The sequence below is a fragment of the Borostomias antarcticus genome, assembly GCF_949987555.1.
Source record: "Borostomias antarcticus genome assembly, chromosome: 22".
NCBI lineage: Eukaryota > Metazoa > Chordata > Actinopteri > Stomiiformes > Stomiidae > Borostomias > Borostomias antarcticus.
The window spans coordinates 9160748-9180747 of record NC_140255.1 but is presented as its reverse complement, the minus strand read 5'-3'; the positions used below and the strand labels follow the sequence as shown (position 1 = coordinate 9180747).

Here is a 20000-nt window from a genome sequence, read left to right as displayed (position 1 = left end):
ACAGTACATCACACTCAGACCAACACGCTGGATTACAGTACATCACACTCAGACCAACACGCTGGATTACAGTACATCACACTCAGACCAACACGCTGGATTACAGTACATCACACTCAGACAAACACGCTGGATTACAGTACATCACACTCAGACCAACACGCTGGATTACATCACACTCAGACCAACACGTTGGATTACATCACACTCAGACCAACATGCTGGATTACATCACACTCAGACAAACACGCTGGGCTGAGTTTCCCAGAGGCATCGTAGCGCTCATCGTTCATCATAGCTCTACGATGAATTTAGCGCTACAATGCCTCTGGGAAACTCAGCCCTGGATTACATCACACTCAGACAAACACGCTGGATTACATCACACTCAAACCAACACGCTGGATTATATCACACTCAACACGCTGGATTACATCACACTCAGACGAACACGCTGAATTACCTCACGCTAAAACCAACACGCTGGATTATATCACACTCAGACAAACACGCTGGATTACATCACACTCAGACCAACACGCTGGATTATATCACACTCAACACGCTGGATTACATCACACTCAGACAGACCCGCTGGATTACCTCACGCTAAAACCAACAGGCTGGATTATATCACACTCAGACAAACACGCTGGATTACATCACACTCAGACCAACACGCTGGATTATATCACACTCAACACGCTGGATTACATCACACTCAGACAGACACGCTGGATTACATCACACTCAGACAAACACGCTGGATTACATCACACTCAACACGCTGGATAACATCACACTCAACACGCTGAATTACATCACATTTAACACGCTGGATTACATCACACTCAGACAAACATGCTGGATTACATCACATTTAGCCAGGTATGGAGCCCAGTAGCGTTTCTAGTTTATATGCCAAGCATCTCTAATCATCTCTAATCATCTGTTATCTAGTCATCTCTCTACTACTTTCTACTGGATTACAGAACAGCTCACAAAAGAGATTCATCTCCAGTACTAATTTAGGAAGGTCAGGTTATTTGAATCATTTGAATGAACGTTTATAGTATTATAGAATATAGAGTAAATATCTGTTTGCCAACACCACGACAATAGTGGCAGCTGCCTGTATAAAAAAAATCAAACTTTTAAAAAATGTATTTCTGGACACCCACATTAGTATGGTCATTGATTTAGATGGAGATGCGCATCCTTCAAGACATAAGTAGGATCTGTCATGGTAACAACCAGTCACTAGCTGTATTTATAGCCTAGGAGATAACCAACACCAACACCATCATCATCATCATCACCCTTACCATCACCATCACCATCAGCATGATGATAATCATCATCATAATCATCATCATAAATCATCACCACCATGTGAGGCTGTTGTAACGCTGTGCTGTGATGGGTGACCGTGGTGAGAGTGTAGGTGAAAGTGCATGGAATGATGAGCAAAGTGGCGCCAGAGCGATCTTAAAGGCATGAGGAGAGATCTTAAAGGCATGAGCAGAGATCTTAAAGGCATGAGGAGAGATCTTAAAGGCATGAGGAGAGATCTTAAAGGCATGAGCAGAGATCTTAAAGGCATGAGGAGAGATATTAAAGGCATGAGGAGAGATCTTAAAGGCATGAGGAGAGATCTTAAAGGCATGAGGAGAGATCTTAAAGGCATGAGGAGAGATCTTAAAGGCATGAGGAGAGATCTTAAAGGCATGAGCAGAGATCTTAAAGGCATGAGGAGAGATCTTAAAGGCATGAGGAGAGATCTTAAAGGCATGAGGAGAGATCTTAAAGGCATGAGGAGAGATCTTAAAGGCATGAGCAGAGATCTTAAAGGCATGAGGAGAGATCTTAAAGGCATGAGGAGAGATCTTAAAGGCATGAGGAGAGATCTTAAAGGCATGAGGAGAGATCTTAAAGGCATGAGCAGAGATCTTGAAGGCATGAGGAGAGATCTTAAAGGCATGAGGAGAGATCTTAAAGGCATGAGGAGAGATCTTAAAGGCATGAGGAGAGATCTTAAAGGCATGAGGAGAGATCTTAAAGCCGGGTCGTGAGGGCCACTCACACGCAGGTCTGGTAAAGGGGAGTGGCCTTGCCTGGTTGCCATGGACTGTTGACAAATAGGGGGCTCTGTTACCACGGGTGGTGTAAGACAGCAGGTCAAGAGCTTCTGTATACATTGGTGTATATCCTGCTATGCACTGTATGTATATCAAATATTGTACAGAAGCTGGTTGCCCTGAAACAGGCTGGTTCTGTTCTGACATCTGTCTTGCTTCAATGGCTTAGCGTGCTACTAACCGTTTTCTGCCTCCCCTAGTGCCTCTCTCTCTCCCTCCTACCTTCTAACCAGGTCCAGTGGATGCCCCACTGTCGCCCGCAGACCACCCTGAGTTCGATAGATACCCCCGTGTCAGCTGTGGATGTTGTAGTATTTAGTTAACACACACACACACACACGTACACACAGACACACATCAGTCCACTTCCGGCTTCAGGCCTGGGCCTGGGCCCAGTCCCCCTTCCCCTCACCCTAACCCGGGTCCGTTTCCTTTTCTTACCCCTACCCTACCCCCGACCGCTGCCTCTACCTGGACCCAGGCACACACAGACATACTCCAGTCCTGGGCTCAGATCCCCCTCCCCTCACCCTAACCCGGGTCCGTTTCCTTTTCTTACCCCTACCCTACCCCCGACCGCTGCCTCTACCTGGACCCAGGCACACACAGACATACTCCAGTCCTGGGCTCAGATCCCCCTCCCCTCACCCTAACCCGGGTCCGTTTCCCATTCCTACCCCCCACCCTACCCCAACCCCTGCCTCTATCTGGGACCAGGCACATTCACGCACACACAGACATACACCATGTTTGCCATGTCTCTCCTATGATGTTTTTAGCCTCTCTTACTCTGAAAATGTAATTTAATGTAATTTATTGCTTTATAAATGTTCTTAGCCAGTAAACAAACATATTTCAGGAGCTTGCTCGATCGCCTTGTTGAGAGAGGTCAGGGAAGAATTTTTACAGCTCACTTATCTGGCCCCCAGGTGATAGTGTTTTTTGCTTCCCTCTGGAATATGTAGGGGTGGGTCGTATGCCCACCTCCCTTGTTCTCTGTAAAGCGCATTGTGTTGCCTCTGGGTATGAAATGTGCTATACAAATAAAGCTTTATTGATTGATTGATTGAGTGCTAACTCACTACTGCTGGGGATAGGGGTAAGGATAGGCTCCTAACACTGTGGGTGCACCATATTCCAGGGGCCTCATTTATAAACGTTGCGTAGAATCCACGTAACTAAGTTTGCTTAGCTAAGTAAGTACGAAAATATACGCACAAAAAATCTCCAATTTATAAAACGCTGCGTATCACAACCCATGTTCACTTAGGCCACGCCAACGCCAGCTGCCCTTTATAAATAACAATCAACACTTAATTTGGCGCACGTGAACGCGTGTTCTGATCACACCCCAATTAACGCCCACAATTGCCTATAAATGGTCAGTGATACGCCCCTAATACATATGCAACGACAATGGAGCCGAGTGCAAAAGGCAGAAAGAGAAAGAGACATTTTACTGAGTGCGAGGTGGAGGTATTGGTCAATGTTAGGCCTGAGTGGTCCCATTTAGATTATAATGAATTATCTATCATGCAGGCTATATTGGCATTCGTTTAGTGCGGTAGGCCTTATTAGGTGGCTGCTTATATCCAAACTGATAATCATTATAAGCCTATAGTGTTGTTGCATGGGTAATGGGGTTTGGATCTATATTGCACGTAGCCTAATGCTTCACAGGGTGGCCCATGAATAAAAGGCCTAACTTATCAACGTATAAACGGGTCAATTTACAATGACATCCTTAACAATGCAAACATGTAGGCCTATAGTGACTACTAAGTATCCCCAATTTAACTGTACGACAGATCGGAGGGTTCTTTGCAGCAGCCAATTTGTGTATTTTCCGGGATATCGTGCATTTCACATACTTTCTCAAAACATTCTGTAGGCATGTTGCGGGATAGCCAAGCACATATTAGAACATAATGCATCATATCCAAGGCCCCGTGCGTCATGGCCTACTATAATCCAGCTATATCAGTGCCTGTATCGAGGTCTTGTAAATATATGGGGTCCATGGATGAGTTTCATGTGATTCTATAAAGCGTAATTATAGCTACACACATGACGATTCGGCAAATGAATAATCTAACTTGCTACCTTGTGTTCTTACAACTTGGAGACGTATCACCTCCATGCGCTGTTTTGCGCACAGCTAATTCTACCAAAGTGGCATGTGAGCTTTGGGATGACATGCGTTTTTAGACCCACATTCCTCGCATGCCTGCTAAATGACAATCATGGAAATATGAGGATATATGATGATGTACAATATAGCCTAAAGTAGCCTACAGTTGCCTCAAGTAGGACATTTCCATTCACCGCTCAACATCATTGTAATTGCGGCTTGCCTCAGTGGTCATTAGGGTTTACATAAAAGTCTAATCAAATATAGGCTATAAATACAGAAATACATTAACGAATGAATAGGTGGATAATTAAACATATGAATAATTAACTAAATAAATGATTAACTGAATAAATATACTTCAACGCCGAATGCAACATTTGTTTGGTGCGGTATAGGCCTTATAGTTGTAGGCTATCGACATCATCTATGATAATTATCATCATATCATTACTATGATAAGCCTATAGGCTCGTGTCGTGTTGTGTTATCAACGTAATGTGGCTTTTATTCTTAGGCTACTGCCCGTGATGCTTCACGGGATAGCCTATAAATGAATATAGGCCTACAACATAACATTATACAGTATTATGACACAAATGGGTCAATTCACAGACACATCCAAAGCAATGCAGACATTATTTCGTGATTAGGCTACGGTGGCGATTGATTCCGTTTAAACTGTGTGACACATTGAAGGGTTTCTTGCAGCGACCGATGTATTTATTATTCAATATGTCATGTGTTTCGCAGACTTTCCCGAGTTTCATCCCTCTGCCATTGGAGTTGCGTTTTCCCGTTTCTCCAGAAACGTGCTTATCGTAGTTACGGGAGGGTCGGAGTGTGCGTAGAGTTACGCACACCTTCCGCCAACTTATCGTTAAGCTCGTTTTTTATAAATACCGAAAGTTGCGTAGAAACCTGCTCAGCATGGGTTACGCACGCTTTTGTACTTACGCAACGTTTATAAATGAGGCCCCAGGACTCTAGGTGGAGATCTCAACATGTGACGCTGGTGGTAGAAAACATTTTTTTCATCATCGAGAAAAGTCTTTAAAAGAGAAAAGTTAATCTTTCTATCAGTCAAAACCCTGTCATGAAATAAAAACATCAAACATGGAATATGACTCTTGAACAGGCATAGCAGCAAATCCAGATGAATCCATCCAGCCCTAATCGGCCGGCGTAGGAACCCAGGAAACAGTTACCTCTGCGGGGCTGTGTCTGTCCTGCGTTCCTTCTCTCTGGTGCAGACTGGTGGGGGGGTGCAGGGACTCGTAGGAGATCATGTCAGGACGCTCTATGTCATAAATGGCCTTGACCCTGGGGATGGCTGCTAAGTCTCTGTAATCAATTATCTCATTGTCTACTTTTGCCTGGAGTGAGGGACAGGAGAGAGAGGGATGGAGCGGGGGTGGAGGGAGGGAGAGAGGGATGGAGAGAGGGGAGGCATGAACACAGAGGGAGAGACAAAGGGAGGGTACGTGAGGAGAGGGCGTCAGGGGTCAGAGGGTCATCACAACACATGACAGGAGAAAACACCACATAACACCAACACCAAGAAAACAACAACCACAGCAATGTATGAAGGCATGTGACCGATCACCACAAAGGTACGATGGCCAATCAAGAGACACAGGGGATTTCCCAGTATCGACACTACTGGACCGGCCTGGGTCAAATACAACGATCAAACACTTGGGCTTAATTCACGAGGTGTGCTTGATTTATCCTCCAGCAGTTTTCAGTCGATTTTGGGTTTTGACCCCGGTGTGCTCTAAAGAGGAGGGGTAAGGAGTGGCATGGGGGAGGCCTCAGCTGTCTGTCAAAACCCATATACCTGGTCCTTCCTGTTACAGTGTGTCATTTATCTAGCCCTGCAGCCTCCCTGTGAGGACCAGTAGCCTGCTCATTCCAGGTCCAGTCTGCTGTGGATCAGTGGTCTGGTGATGAAGCTGTACTGGCAGCTGAGAGACAGGGTGTGGTGTGAGTGTGCTGGCCGTGTGGCCGGCTGGACTGGGGGCAGGGAGGGAGTGTACTCACATAGATGGTGTGTCCAGGGGACCCCGGGATGCTGGAGCCTGGCCTGGAGCAGACGCTCTCAGACGAACACCGAGTGGCCTGCAGAAGGAGCAGAAGATGAAGAAGACACACAGCGTCTCTGATACCGCACAGGAAAACAGCGGCCATGTTGGGGATGTGATGAAAACAGCAGCCATGTTGGGGATATGATGAAAACAGCGGCCATGTTGGGGATATGATGAAAACAGTGGCCATTTTTGGGATGTGATGAAAACAGCAGCCATGTTGGGGATATGATGAAAACAGTGGCCATGTTGAGGATGTGATGAAAACAGCGGCCATGTTGAGGATGTGATGAAAACAGCGGCCATGTTGAGGATGTGATGAAAACAGCGGCCATGTTGAGGATGTGATGAAAACAGCAACCATGTTGAGGATGTGAATGGACTGCATCCAACAGAGTGCATCCCAGAAGCAGACAGGCAGCTACAGTCTCCCAGCCAGCACAGCCAGCATGGGGATGGGTCACGCGCTGCTAGGGAAATGCTTCATGATGTCTGCAGTGTCTAGAGACACAGGTCAGTACTTATGGGCAGAGTCAGACTTCTAAACCCATGGGACACCAGACCAGGGTTTTCCTGGGTGTTCTCAGTATGGACCTTCCCTAGGTACCAGGCCCCAGGAATGCTAGTCATGTCTGGGGATGCAGCACAGTCCAGCCCTGAGTTGGCTTCAGGGTGAGCGGTCAGCTCAAGATTGTAGTTGAAGTAAGAGGTTCCCAGTGATGTCATGTCACAGACGGCCAGGCCATGACAACCCTGGCCTCAGCGAGACAAACCCACCCCTACCCCAGAGACGGGTTCTGGATTGAACAAGTCCCTACCCCCTAGTTTTGGATTGCTGCGTTTTAAGTAAGTTCCGGAGACCTCTGGGAGGTTAACAGACATTCCTGAACGCTTGTCTCATCTATAAACCTTGCAGTCCAGCTGCTAACAGAGAAAACAAACCAGGCTTTGGGCTGGAACTAGGCGTGAGGCAGCAGAGGACACTAGACAAAATGGCCGCCCGATAGTCCCTGTGATGGCAGCTGGAGAGGGAGGCGGAGTCAGAGGTGATGATGAGGAATGGAAGCCCTGCCTCGCAGCCGGAGGCAGAATACAGTACCTGCCTTTCTGATTGGTGGAGGGAGGAGACTAAGGGAGGGAGGGGCTGTGGATAGAAGGAAGAAGGGATGATTGGCCGCTGCAAACACTTGACCCCGCCCCTGTCCATGAGTCACACTTGACCCTGCCTCTGCCCATGACCCTGCCCACTAGTCACAGTTGCCCCCTGTATGAAGATTCTTCTCACATGGAGTTTCCCTTACACCCAGGGCTGGACTGACATTATATTCTACCGGCCAGGTGGCCGGTGGGCCGGTCTAGTTCGGGCCGGTAGGCTATGAAACAAACAACAACAAAAAACGCCCCCAAAAAATGGACAGCAGCCCATTGGTTCATTTTTTATACTGACACTGGGCTGGCCTAATCACATGCTTAAGCCCAACCCCCCTCCCTCTGGTAGGCTCAACCCTGACCCCTCCGACCCTCCCCCTGGCCTGATGGTCCACGACATCCCAATGTCAAAATCGCAAGTCGTGACGAGGCAAAATGGATAGAAAGGGAGTGCCCAGAAAAATGTGTCAAAATTACGGATATGTTCTCTGGAACGACTGGGGGCTGGGGGTCCTGCAGAAATGCTACCGGCTGCAAGCGCTAGCACTGCTGCTAGCACAAGCACTGCTGCTAGCAGTAACGATAGTCAGCAACACTGTGCGTCGTCGAGGACGAGGCATCAGACACTAGCGACACAGAGTCTGACGTTGAGTCAGTTGTGACAGTGGAGGTGGAGGATACAGAGGATGCAGCAGCTAGAGAGGTAAGCAGCTGGAGCTAACTAGCCAGGGCATTTGGGAGCTTGAGCGTCTGATGCAATTGACGTAGGCTAGGGATGATAGCTGCCAGAGTTTCCCCTACCAATGCTCCTCCTGAAAGACCCCAAAAGCCAGAAAATAGCAGACTTTTAGATCGTTAACATTTTTAGCATAAGTCAATGGAGTTTAACATAGCAAAATAATCTAGCCCTTCATTAGGAGTGTATAAGGGCTTCATAAGGAGTGTATAAGGTGTATTTAGTGAAGTGTGACAGTGCTTGCTCTATGCAGAATCAATTTCCGTGTAGTGAAGTAAGCACACCCTGAGTGACATCACACATGCTCAAACAAGCGCAAGCTGCTCCATGTGCGTTAAAAAACCCATCACACTGCAACTCCTCTTGCTTTGAGAGTGACCGTCTAAAGCAAGCGAGTGCTGGTTAGCCAGAGCAATGGGGGGGGGGAGCAGAACACGAGAGGGTCAGTTCAGAAGACAGGATATGCGAACCTCAGGTCTGCCCGCAGTCTTAGCTCGGACGTGTGACAGGGGGAAAAAGAAATCGAGAGGGGAGGGCCTTGAGTCGGGGCGGAGCTCTCTCTATGGGAGACAGCCATTAGAAGAATGAATGATCTGTGATCTGATGTAAGGCAGAGGTACATTATCTATTACACTGATGATAACCACACACATCCATGACTCACCTGTTATAGCATTCTCTCTGACGGTGCTCTCATAGTAACTAATGATTACAGGGAACTGTATATTACACCCATAAAGGAATGTCTGGCCAGACTAGCATTGTTAAGTGTCTGTGGTGTCCAATAAGAAGAGTTGAGCTCCCAAGACGGACAAGCAAGATCCCTAAAAAAGCATGAGGACTAATTTGAAGATCTGTCATCTGTTATCTTTGTCATCTCTGTTATCTCTGTCATCTCTGTTATCTGTCATCTTTGTTGTCTCTCATCTGTGTTATCTATTGGCATCTCTGTTATCTGTTCTCTCTGTAATCTGTCATCTCTGTCATCTGGTCACCTCTTTTATCTGTCATCTCTGTTATATCTGTCATCTCTGTTATCCCTGTCATCTCTGCCATCTCTGTTATCTCTCATCTCTGTCATCTCTGTTATCTCTCATCTCTGTCATCTCTGTCATCTCTGTCATCTCTGTCATCTCTGTCATCTCGGTTATCTCGGTCATCTCTGTTATCTGTTAACTTTCATCTCTGTTATCTGTCATCTCTGTCATCTGTTATCTCTGTCATGTCTGTTATCTGTCATCTCTCATCTCTGTTATCTGTAATCTCTTTTATCTGTCATCTCTGTCATCTCTGTTATCCCTGTCATCTCTGATCTCTGTTCTCCCTGTCATCTCTGTTATCTGTCATCTCGGTTATCTATTTTATCTGTCATCTCTGTTATCTGTCATCTCTGTCATCTCTGTTGTTGCTGTTCTGTCATCTCTGTTATCCCTGTCATATCTGTTATCTGTCATCTCTGCTATCTCTGTTATCTATTTTATTTGTCATCTCTGTCATCTGTTATCTCTGTTATCTTTGTCATCTCTGTCATCTGTTATCTGTCATCTCTGTCATCTCTGTCATCTCTGTTATCTGTTAACTTTCATCTCTGTTATCTGTCATCTCTGTCATCTGTTATCTCTGTCATCTCTGTTATCTGTCATCTCTCATCTATGTTATCTGTAATCTTTTTTATCTGTCATCTCTGTCATCTCTGTTATCCCTGTCATCTCTGTTATCTCTGTTATCTCTGATCTCTGTTCTCCCTGTCATCTCTGTTATCTGTCATCTCGGTTATCTATTGTATCTGTCATCTCTGTTATCTGTCATCTCTGTCATCTCTGTTGTTGCTGTTCTGTCATCTCTGTTATCCCTGTCATTTACCTTATCTGTCATCTCTGCTATCGCTGTTATCTGTCATCTCTGCCACCTCTTTCATCTCTGTTATCTGTTATCTCTGTCATCTCTGTTACCTCTGTCATCTCTTTTATCTGTCATCTCATCTCTGTTATCTCTTACCTTGTATTTCTCCTCAGTCCTGCTGTTGGTCTTACAGTCTGGATGCCACACTGTAGATCCTGAGGAGAGAGAGAGAGAGAGAGAAGGAGAGAGAGACGGAGAGAGAGAGTGAGAGAGAGAGAGGGAGAGAGAGAGAGGGGGGGGGGGGCAGCATTAGACACAGGACCCAGAGAACATGAGCACTCCCAACATCTGGAATTCTAACATCTGGTAGAAGGCAACGCCCTGGGATGTTGATCCTAGATCCCCCTGTCCCCAGGCACGCCAGTCAGGCTGACACTTTCAAACCAGTGTTCTGCTTCTCAGGGCAGCATGATGAATCCACCAGTGTGACACTATAAACCTGCCAATGACGTGAGGCACTGATGATGTACAGGACAGTAGGTATCTCTGCTTCACAACAGCCCTCTCTCCCTCTAATGAAATGGCTCCCAGGTGACTGGAGGGATTCTCTGGGAGGGTTAAACCTTGACCCTTGACCAACCTTGCAGGTACATCTCCTCTCCTTCCGTGAACATCTGGTCGCAGCGGCTGCATCTTGCACAGCTGGGGTGGTAGTGCTTATCTCCTGCCTGCCGGGGGCGACACCAGCAACATGACAAGATCTGATCAGAAACACTTAAAATAAACAAACACTTTAATTTTGGTACAGTCCGCCAGTATGTGTGTGTGTCTGTGTGTGTGTGTCTGTGTGTGTATTTATGTGTGAGCGTGTGTGTGTGCGTGTGTGTGTGTGTGTGTGAGAGAGAGTGAGTGTGTGTGTGTGTGTGTGTGAGAGAGAGAGAGTGTGTGTGTGTGCGTGTGTTTGTGTGTGTGTGTGAGTGTGTGTGTGTGTGTGTGTGTGTGTGTGTGTGTGAGTTCTCCATGAAGCTCTGCATTGTTCAGCTGAGCGCTCCCGGGGGACGGGGTTGGCTAGCATCAGGTTGCTCCAGAGACAGAGCTCAAACTGACCTTGGCTGGGTTTAAACACCAGCATGATGAGAGCTGAGAGGTCAGGCTAGAAGCACACACACACACACACACACACTCACTCACACACACACACACACACACACACAAATACACACACACACAAATACACACACACACAGGATCACACACACATGCAATCACGCACACACACATAGAATCACACACTAGCACGCAGGCACCCCCACACACACATACACACCACAACAGGGAGTGCATTATGCAAGACACAGTCATGAATTCATCACAGGCTTCGGAATGCAGTACTTCTTGTTGTAGCTTTAGCTTGGCACAGTAGTCATTACGCACACACACACACGCACGCACGCACGCACACGCACGCACACACACACACACACACACACACACACACACACACACACACACACACACACACACACACACACACACACACACACACACACACACACAGAAACCCACACAGGAACACACACACACACAGCATGTGGAATTGATTGAGTGTGTCGCATACCAACAGACTGGCATGTTAGTGTATGACAGCAGGTCATTATGCAGTCAAACAACCAGGCATCCTTTAGGGCTGTTCCAAACAGCCAGGCAGCTTTTAGGGCTGTTCCTGTCAAACAACCAGGCATCCTTTAGGGCTGTCCCAATCAAACAACCACGCAGCCTTTAGGGCTGTCCCAATCAAACAACCAGACAAGGCAGCCTTTAGGGCTGTTCCAGTCAAACAGCCAGGCAGCCTTTAGAGCTGTTCCAATCAAACAACCATGCAGCCTTTAGGGCTGTTCCAATCAAACAGCCAGGCAGCCGTTAGGGCTGTTCCAATCAAACAACCATGCAGCCTTTAGGGCTGTTCCAATCAAACAGCCAGGCAGCCGTTAGGGCTGTTCCAATCAAACAGCCAGGCAGCCTTTAGGGCTGTTCCAATCAAACAGCCAGGCAGCCTTTAGGGCTGTTCCAGTCAAACAGCCAGACAGCCTTTAGGGCTGTTCCAATCAAACAGCCAGGCAGCCTTTAGGGCTGTTCCAATCAATCAGCCAGGCAGCCTTTAGGGCTGTTCCAATCAAACAGCCAGGCAGCCTTTAGGGCTGTTCCAGAGTCTCAGTGTGGTCTGTATGAACCCTGGTGAACACAGAGCACGTTTCCATTCATCAGGACTGTCTGCTCTGCTCCCCATTCATGGAGGGCTCAGACCCAGGGGGGGATGTCGTGTGAAGAGAAGCCTTTGTATCCATGGTTCCATGTGTCTGTTCTAGCAGCATAGTCACTGAAGAATGCATTTCATATAAAGTTTGATGAATATGAGTAATAAAACTGCTTGATGAGGTCTGTCATCTTGGTGGAGTACAGCTGTAAGCCATTTTGTACAGTATATCATGATGTCTCTTCCTCTTTCTTTCTTCCTCCCTCTCTTCTCTTCTATCTGTCTCCTCCTCCCTCTCTTCTGTCTCTTTCTTCCTCTCTCTTCTCTTTCTTTTCCTCCCTCTCTTCTGTCTCTCTCCTCATCTTACTCTTGTTCGGAGCGTCAAACACTTCGAACTTCAGTACAAACAGGTATTTAGTGTAAAACAAACACAGAAACAAGTGAGCCTTTCTCTTCCTCCTGGGTGCTGTAGTTACCCAGCCTGAGTCCCGCGGCACTGTGGGAGGGCGGGTGTCGTATGTAATACGCCCCTCTGTGAAGAAATGTTCTCGGGTGTCGTATCTAATACGGCCCTCTGCGAAGAAATGTTCTCGCTGCACGCCTGATGCAACGCCCCAGAAAACTACCGGCCCAGAAACACATGATTTCACCCAGATGTGACCCCCACAACCCAGGCCACACCCACCCACCCCTCCCCCTAGTTACCATGGCGATCGGCACAAGCAACTCTTTCTCCCCCCTTGTAAACAAAACTTCCCTGGCAGAACGAAGAGTTTCTCTCTCTCTCTCTCGCCCTCTCTCTGTAATTCTGTCGCTCTCAAAGGAGATGGCTGGACTGCGTATGCGTAACTGGGTTGCCTCATGGTCATTACAGCTGCCCTTAACTATCGATCTCAGAGCTACAGTATGAGAACACATCCTCTCACTGAGGCCAGAGAGATGGGTGTGGACCGCTGAGCAGAGCCAAAGAGAGAGAGAGAGAGAGAGAGGAGAAAGAGAGAGAGAGGAGAGGAGAGAGAGAGAGAAAGAGAGAGAAAGGAGAGAGAGGAGAGGAGAGAGAGAGGAGAGAGAGAGAGGAGAGAGAGAGGAGAGATAGATAGAGGAGAGAGGAGAGACGAGAGAGAGAGAGGAGAGAAGAGAGAGAGAGAGGGGACAGAGAGAGGAGAGAAGAGAGAGAGAGAGGGAGAGGGGACAGAGAGAAGAGAGAGGGGGAAGAGAGAGGAGAGAAGAGAGAGAGAGAGAGAGAGAGAGGGGACAGAGAGAGGAGAGAAGAGAGAGAGAGAGGGGACAGAGACAGGAGAGAATAGAGAGAGAGAGAGAGAGGGGACAGAGAGAAGAGAGAAGAGAGAGAGAGAGACATGGGAGAGGCGAAGGAGGAAGAAACTTGGGCTAGGCGAAGGAGGAAGGGGCTGAATTCAGGTTTTGCAGTCGACGAAACGATGAGGGAACTGGAGAAGAAGAAAGCTGTGCTGAAGTCGTTACCTTCTCCAGGTGGAGGAGAGGCGAGACACCTTGTTATACCACAACATTCCCCCTCAGCATGGGGGAGAGCTAGCTACCATCCTGCAAACCTGGCGCCCCTGACTCTAGTCATCAGCAGCTCACCAGGGTCTAGAAGCTTGGCAGCAGGTGATAACCAGGACCACATGTTCCAGCACTGGGCAGGAGGCAGATAGAGAACCCGAGGTAGAGAATAGAATCTTTGTTCTCTGACACGTGGCTGTCAGACCCCTGCAGGATGGCAGCTGTCCAGGAGCAGTCTGACCCCTCTCATTTGCAGGTTAAAATTTTTATGTATCAAAGCATAATTCTGATAGCTTAATATTCCTGAGTGCGTTCCTGTATCGTATGTGAGTGTGTGTGTGTGTGTGTGTGTGTGTGTGTGTGTGTGTGCGTGTGCACGCATGTAAGGAATTTAGACTTACACAGCTGAGCACACAAGAGAAACTATGAAAGAAGCTCCATATGTTTGCATACTCATTCCTCCTCTGCAGAAATCTTCTACAAACATTTCAGGCCAACATCCAGCCTTCGAAGCCACTCTGACCATCTCACAACCAAGCTCTGACCATCTCACAAACAAGCTCTGACCCACTCACAAACAAGCTCTGACCATCTCACAACCAAGCTCTGACCATCTCACAACCAAGCTCTGACCATCTTACAACCAAGCTCTGACCATCTCACAACCAAGCTCTGACCATCTCATGACCAAGCTCTGACCGTCAGGATTGTTAGAATTGAAGTAGAAACCTCTAAAAAGGCAAAACCACTAAACAACACAACCAGATGGCAAGACTGCTCACACACACACACACACACACACACACACACACACACACACACACACACACACACACACACACACACACACACACACACACACACACAGCTAACTGAGCAGTATATGGTAGAGGAGGGTAATGTGTAAAAGCCCTTACCGCAGACAGGCAGCATGTGTTAGAGAGAGTGTGTCCACTCCCTGACTGACTGGGGTCTCCCAAGAAAGAACAATATCTATCCCCTCCCTTCCCCTCCTCCCACTCCACCCGCCCCCCCCTCCTTGGGAACCACACCAGAAGTCTCTCATCAACTCGCCTCTCCTCCTCCTCCCCTCAACTGCTGTGTAGCTGTATAGCTGTATAACTGTATAGCTGTATAGCTCTATAACTGTATAACTGTATAGCTGTATAACTGTATAGCTGTATAACTGTATAGCTGTGTAACTATAGCTATGTAGCTGTATAGCTGTATAATTGTATAGCTGTATAACTGTATAGCTGTATCACTGTATAGCTGTATAGCTGCATATCTGTATAGCTTTGTAACTGTATAACTGTATAGCTGTTTATACAACGGGTAGTTCCTACCTTGCGATCTGATTGGTTAAGAGCCGTTGTATATGCCACGATATACCACGGGCAAAGGCTCTTTACCGTTCTATGTAAAATATTCATCCATCCATCTTCATCCGCTTATCCGGGGTCGGGTTGCGGAGGCAGCAGCTCCAGCAGGGGGCCCCAGACATCCCTTTCCCTGGCAGCATCAACCAGCTCTGCCTGGGGAATCTTTAGCCGCTCACAGGCTAGTGCGGAGATGTAGTCCCGCCACCTAGTCCTGGGTCTACCCCGCGGCCTCCTCCCAGACAGACACGCCTGGAACACCTCCCTAGGGAGGCACCCAGGAGGCATCCTCACTAGATGCCCGAACCACCTCAACTGGCTCCTTTCGACGCAAAGCTGGCCATCACCATTGAAGATAGTGGTGACCCCGACTCGGACTTCGAGGAATCTGGGTGTGACCCTGGATGACCAACTGTCGTTTTCCGTCACACGCTCCTGCAGATTCATGCTCTACAACATCAGGAGGATTCGCCCTTTCCTCACTGATGAAACGGCGCAGGTACTCATCCAGGCCCTGGTCATCTCCCACCTGGACTACTGCAACTCCCTCTTCGCTGGGGCCCCAGTGTCAGCCATTAAACCTCTGGAACTTGTCCAGAAAGCCGCTGCTCGCCTGGTGTTCAACCACCCCAAGTTCTCCCACACAACTTCCCTCCTCCGTTCCCTACACTGGCTCCCTGTAGCGGCTCGCATCCAGTTTAAAACTCTGGCGCTAACCTACAGGGCAATGAAAGGAACAGCCCCCTCCTACCTCCAGGCCATGGTCAAACCCTACACCCCCTCCGACCGCTACACTCTGCTACCTCGGGGCGACTGGTTGCCCCGCCACTCCGAGGCCCCTGCGGTCGATCGACACGGTCACGGCTCTTCTCTGTCCTGGCCCTGCAGTGGTGGAATGAACTGCCCACTGATGTCAGGACAGCAGAGTCGCTGCCCAGCTTTCGTCGCAGGCTCAAAACTCATCTCTTCAAGAAGTACTACAACAATCCTCCCTCCTAAGCACTTATTGTATTGTATTATATTGTATTGCACTATACTTTAGATTGCTATTCTTGCACTTTGCCTTCAGCACTAGATTATGCTCTTAGTCACTTGTTTTAGAAAGAAGATGCATTTGTGAGTTCTGGCAAGTAGTAGTACATTGGCTTTTCCTACATTAAATGCAATTATTGTTAGTCACTTTGGATAAAAGCGTCTGCTAAATGACTGTAATGTAATGTAATGTAAGTCCACAAAACACATGTAGACGGGTTGGGCAAACTCCCAAGCCTCCTCCAAGATCCTTGCGAGAGTGAAGAGCTGGTCGGTGGTTCCACGACCAGGACGAAATCCACATTGTTCCTCTTCGATCGGAGGTTCGACTATCGGCCGGACCCTCCTTTCCAGCACCTTGGAGTACACTTTCCCTGGGAGGCTGAGTAATGTGATGCCTCTATAATTGGCACACACCCTCTGGTCCCCTTTTTTTAATATTGGGACCACCACCCCAGTCTGCCACTCATTTGGCACTGACCCAGACTTCCACGCAATGTTAAAGAGGCGTGTCAACCAAGACAGCCCCTCAACACCCAGCGCCTTCAGCATTTCTGGAAATGTGAAATATTACTGCGGCAATTATTACTGCCTGTAAAAACATTGGTTCCATTGCATAACCGTCTGTTGGTTACATTACAGTTGCTTCTCAAGAAAAATTGAAACATTCAATGTCAAATTTGATTTGTTCTATCCGTCCTGTAGCCTACCACTCTGGTTTATCATCACCACTTTTGCAACTTGCAGTTGCAAAGCAAAGGTAGGCTACACTTCGTTCATGGCTAGCTAGGCTGGTCAGGAGTATTAGTTTTGGTTGATAGGGCTCATTGTTCGTCGCTTTGAAACTCTTATGAACTACCTTTCTTGGCTTGGCTACCTGCAAATAATAAGATGACAGATTCTTTAGAACCCACTGTCAAAAGCACATATTTGGGCTCTGTAAATTGTTCCTAATAAAATTATGTTACTGTTTTTGGTGATGCTTCAATATTGGAAGATTATTTTCTTAGATATTCAAAATACTTCTGAAGGCCGGATGGGGAGCTTCGGGGGGTCGGATTTGGCCCGCAGGCCGCCAGTTGATGATCCCTGCCATACATGTATCTCAATGATGTAACGTATAACAGTGTGTTGTATAAAAGCAATAACTCACTCGAGGGTTGTGGTATATGGCCAATATACCACGGGTTGGCTGCGCCTCGTGCCTATGACTGCAGCACAAACCTCTCATGAGTTATTGCTTCAATAACTGTATAACTCTATAACTGCATAGCTGTATAACTGCATAGCTGTATAGCTGTATAACTGTATAGCTGTATAACTATATAGCTGTATAACTGTATAGCTGTAAAACGGTATAACTGGGTATAACTTTATAACTGTATAATTATATACTGTAGCTGTATAGCTGTATAACTGTATACTGTAGCTGTATAACTGTATAACTGTAGGCTATAACTGTAAAGCTGTATAGCTGTCTAACTGCAAAACTGTATACAGTAGCTGTATAAATGTATAACTGAGCTGTATAACTGTATAACCGACCGTATAAGGGTATAGCTGTATAACTGTATAACTGCATAGCTGTATAGCTGTATAACTGTATAGCTGTATAACTGTATAACTCTATAACTGCATAGCTGTATAACTGTATATCTGTATAACTCTATAACTATATAGCTGTATAGCTGTATAACTGTATACTGTAGCTGTAAAACTGTACAACTGAGCTGTATAACTGTATGTTGTTCTTACTATGCCCTGTATTTATCTACTATTATTATAAAGTTTTTGTTGTTGTTTTTAATGTATTTCTACTGGTTTATTTTGTATTACTGTATTTATTGCATGTATTGTTTTTAATGTTTTTACTGTATGCATGTAATCCTTTTGTTTTTAATGTAAAGCACTTTGAACCACAGTTCCTGTATGAAAGGTGCTATATAAATAAAGATTGATTGGTTGATTGATTGATTGATTGTATAAGAGTATAGCTGTATAACTGTATAACTGTATAGCTGTATAACTATATAGCTGTATAACTGTATAGCTGTACAACTATATAGCTGCATAACTATACTTTAGCTGTATAACTATATAGCTATATAACTGTATAGCTGTATAAGTGTATAGCTGTTCAACTCTGTATGTTCATGGCAGATGCCTAGCATGTATGAAGTTTTGGTTTGGAGTGTGTGTTTTGAATGGTCTAATGGGTGGTGTGTGTGTGTGTGTGTGTGTGTGTGTCTGTGTGTGTTTCTGTGGAGTGTGTGAAAGGGTGAGTCATCTCTCCAGATGTTCACTAAGACTGAGAAGAAGGAAATGCCTGCATAACTGACCCTATAAAACACACACACACACAGAGTGATGATGTCCTGATTCCATCCATACATGTCTGGATAACATGAGCCTGACCTCTGACCTCCAGGACCCTGACCTCTGATCCCCAGGACCCTAATCCTGACCCTGACCCTAACCCCGACCTCTAACCTCCAGGACCCTGACCTTTGACCCCCAGGAGTCTAGCCCTGACCCTGACCCTAACCCCGACCTCTAACCTCCAGGACCATGACCTCTGACTCCCGGGAGCCTAGCCCCGAACTCTAACCTCCAGGACCCTGACCTCTGTCCCCCAGGAGCCTAACCCTGACCCCTCACCTCCAGGACCTTCCCTGTGATGAACTGGCTGCAGGCTTCACACTGGACCCCAAAGCGGATCTGGTAGTCCTTCTCACAGTAGGGGGCGCCGTCCCTGAGAGAGAGAGCAGACCAGCCGTTAGACCGTTCACAGAGCGTTCACAGACCATTCACAGACCATTCACAGACCATTCATCTAGCTAGAGTATGGTACAGTGCTTCACAGTCAGAACAGAGAACACAGTCAAACAGTGTGTGTGTGTGTGTGTGTGTGTGTGTGTGTATGTGTGTGTGTGTGTGTGAGACAGTCAGGGTTGATGTGAACTCACCTGCTGATGTATTCTCCACTGAGCACCTTGCTGCAGGTGGTGCACTTGAAGCAGCCCAGGTGCCACTGTCTGTCCAGGGCTAGCAGGGCCTGACCGTTCATAATGTCCCTACCACAGCCTGCACAGTCTGAAACACACACACACGCGGAGAGACACACACAGACACACACACGCGCGCGCACACACACACACACACACACACACACACACACACACGGAGAGACACATACAGACACACACACACGCACACACACACACGATTAGCATGGACTACACAGTGTGTAAAGCAATAATCATCATGAGAAACAAAACACACACGTCTAGTTTATTTTCAGTCAGACCACAAGGTGGCGATATGAGCTAGTGGCATATGGTTCTCTGCTCTCTCTGGCATTGTCCATCAGTCATAAAGTAAGCAACAATAAACAATGTGGATCCTACGGTTGGACAAACTCTGTTACCATTCTGAACACTATATGACCAGTAAACTACCCACCACTATGCCACAGTTCAGACTGTATGCATGGAGCCTTTAAATCAGGCTGAATAGGGATCATTTTACCTGGTAATCACTAGTGATCAGTAGACCTAACAGGGCATCATGTAACTTTTCATTTCAAAACTAATGTTAGAACAAAGATGTGCGTAGATGAAAAAGGCTGCGTGTGTGATTCGCTCATCTGACATCAGATGTCCCACAACTACCCAGGGTCACATTAATTCATGATTCCCCTCTCTGATGGAGCAGCTGTAGCTCAGGAG

General features: G+C 47.0%; 1 protein-coding gene across 2 annotated transcripts in view; it reads right to left on the bottom strand.

Moving 5' to 3' along the window:
* LOC311323691 (actin-binding LIM protein 1-like) overlaps positions 1-20000 on the bottom strand; it is a 95621-nt gene that overhangs the window by 10203 nt on the left and 65418 nt on the right. For both annotated transcript variants that reach the window (XM_084455985.1, XM_084455986.1), the window contains 6 exons: positions 19239-19365; positions 18931-19024; positions 10724-10811; positions 10240-10298; positions 6313-6390; positions 5478-5645 (listed from right to left, as the gene is read on the bottom strand). In XM_084455985.1, the coding sequence (XP_084312111.1) occupies positions 5478-5645; positions 6313-6390; positions 10240-10298; positions 10724-10811; positions 18931-19024; positions 19239-19365 (614 nt within the window). The remainder of the gene's footprint in view (positions 1-5477; positions 5646-6312; positions 6391-10239; positions 10299-10723; positions 10812-18930; positions 19025-19238; positions 19366-20000) is intronic.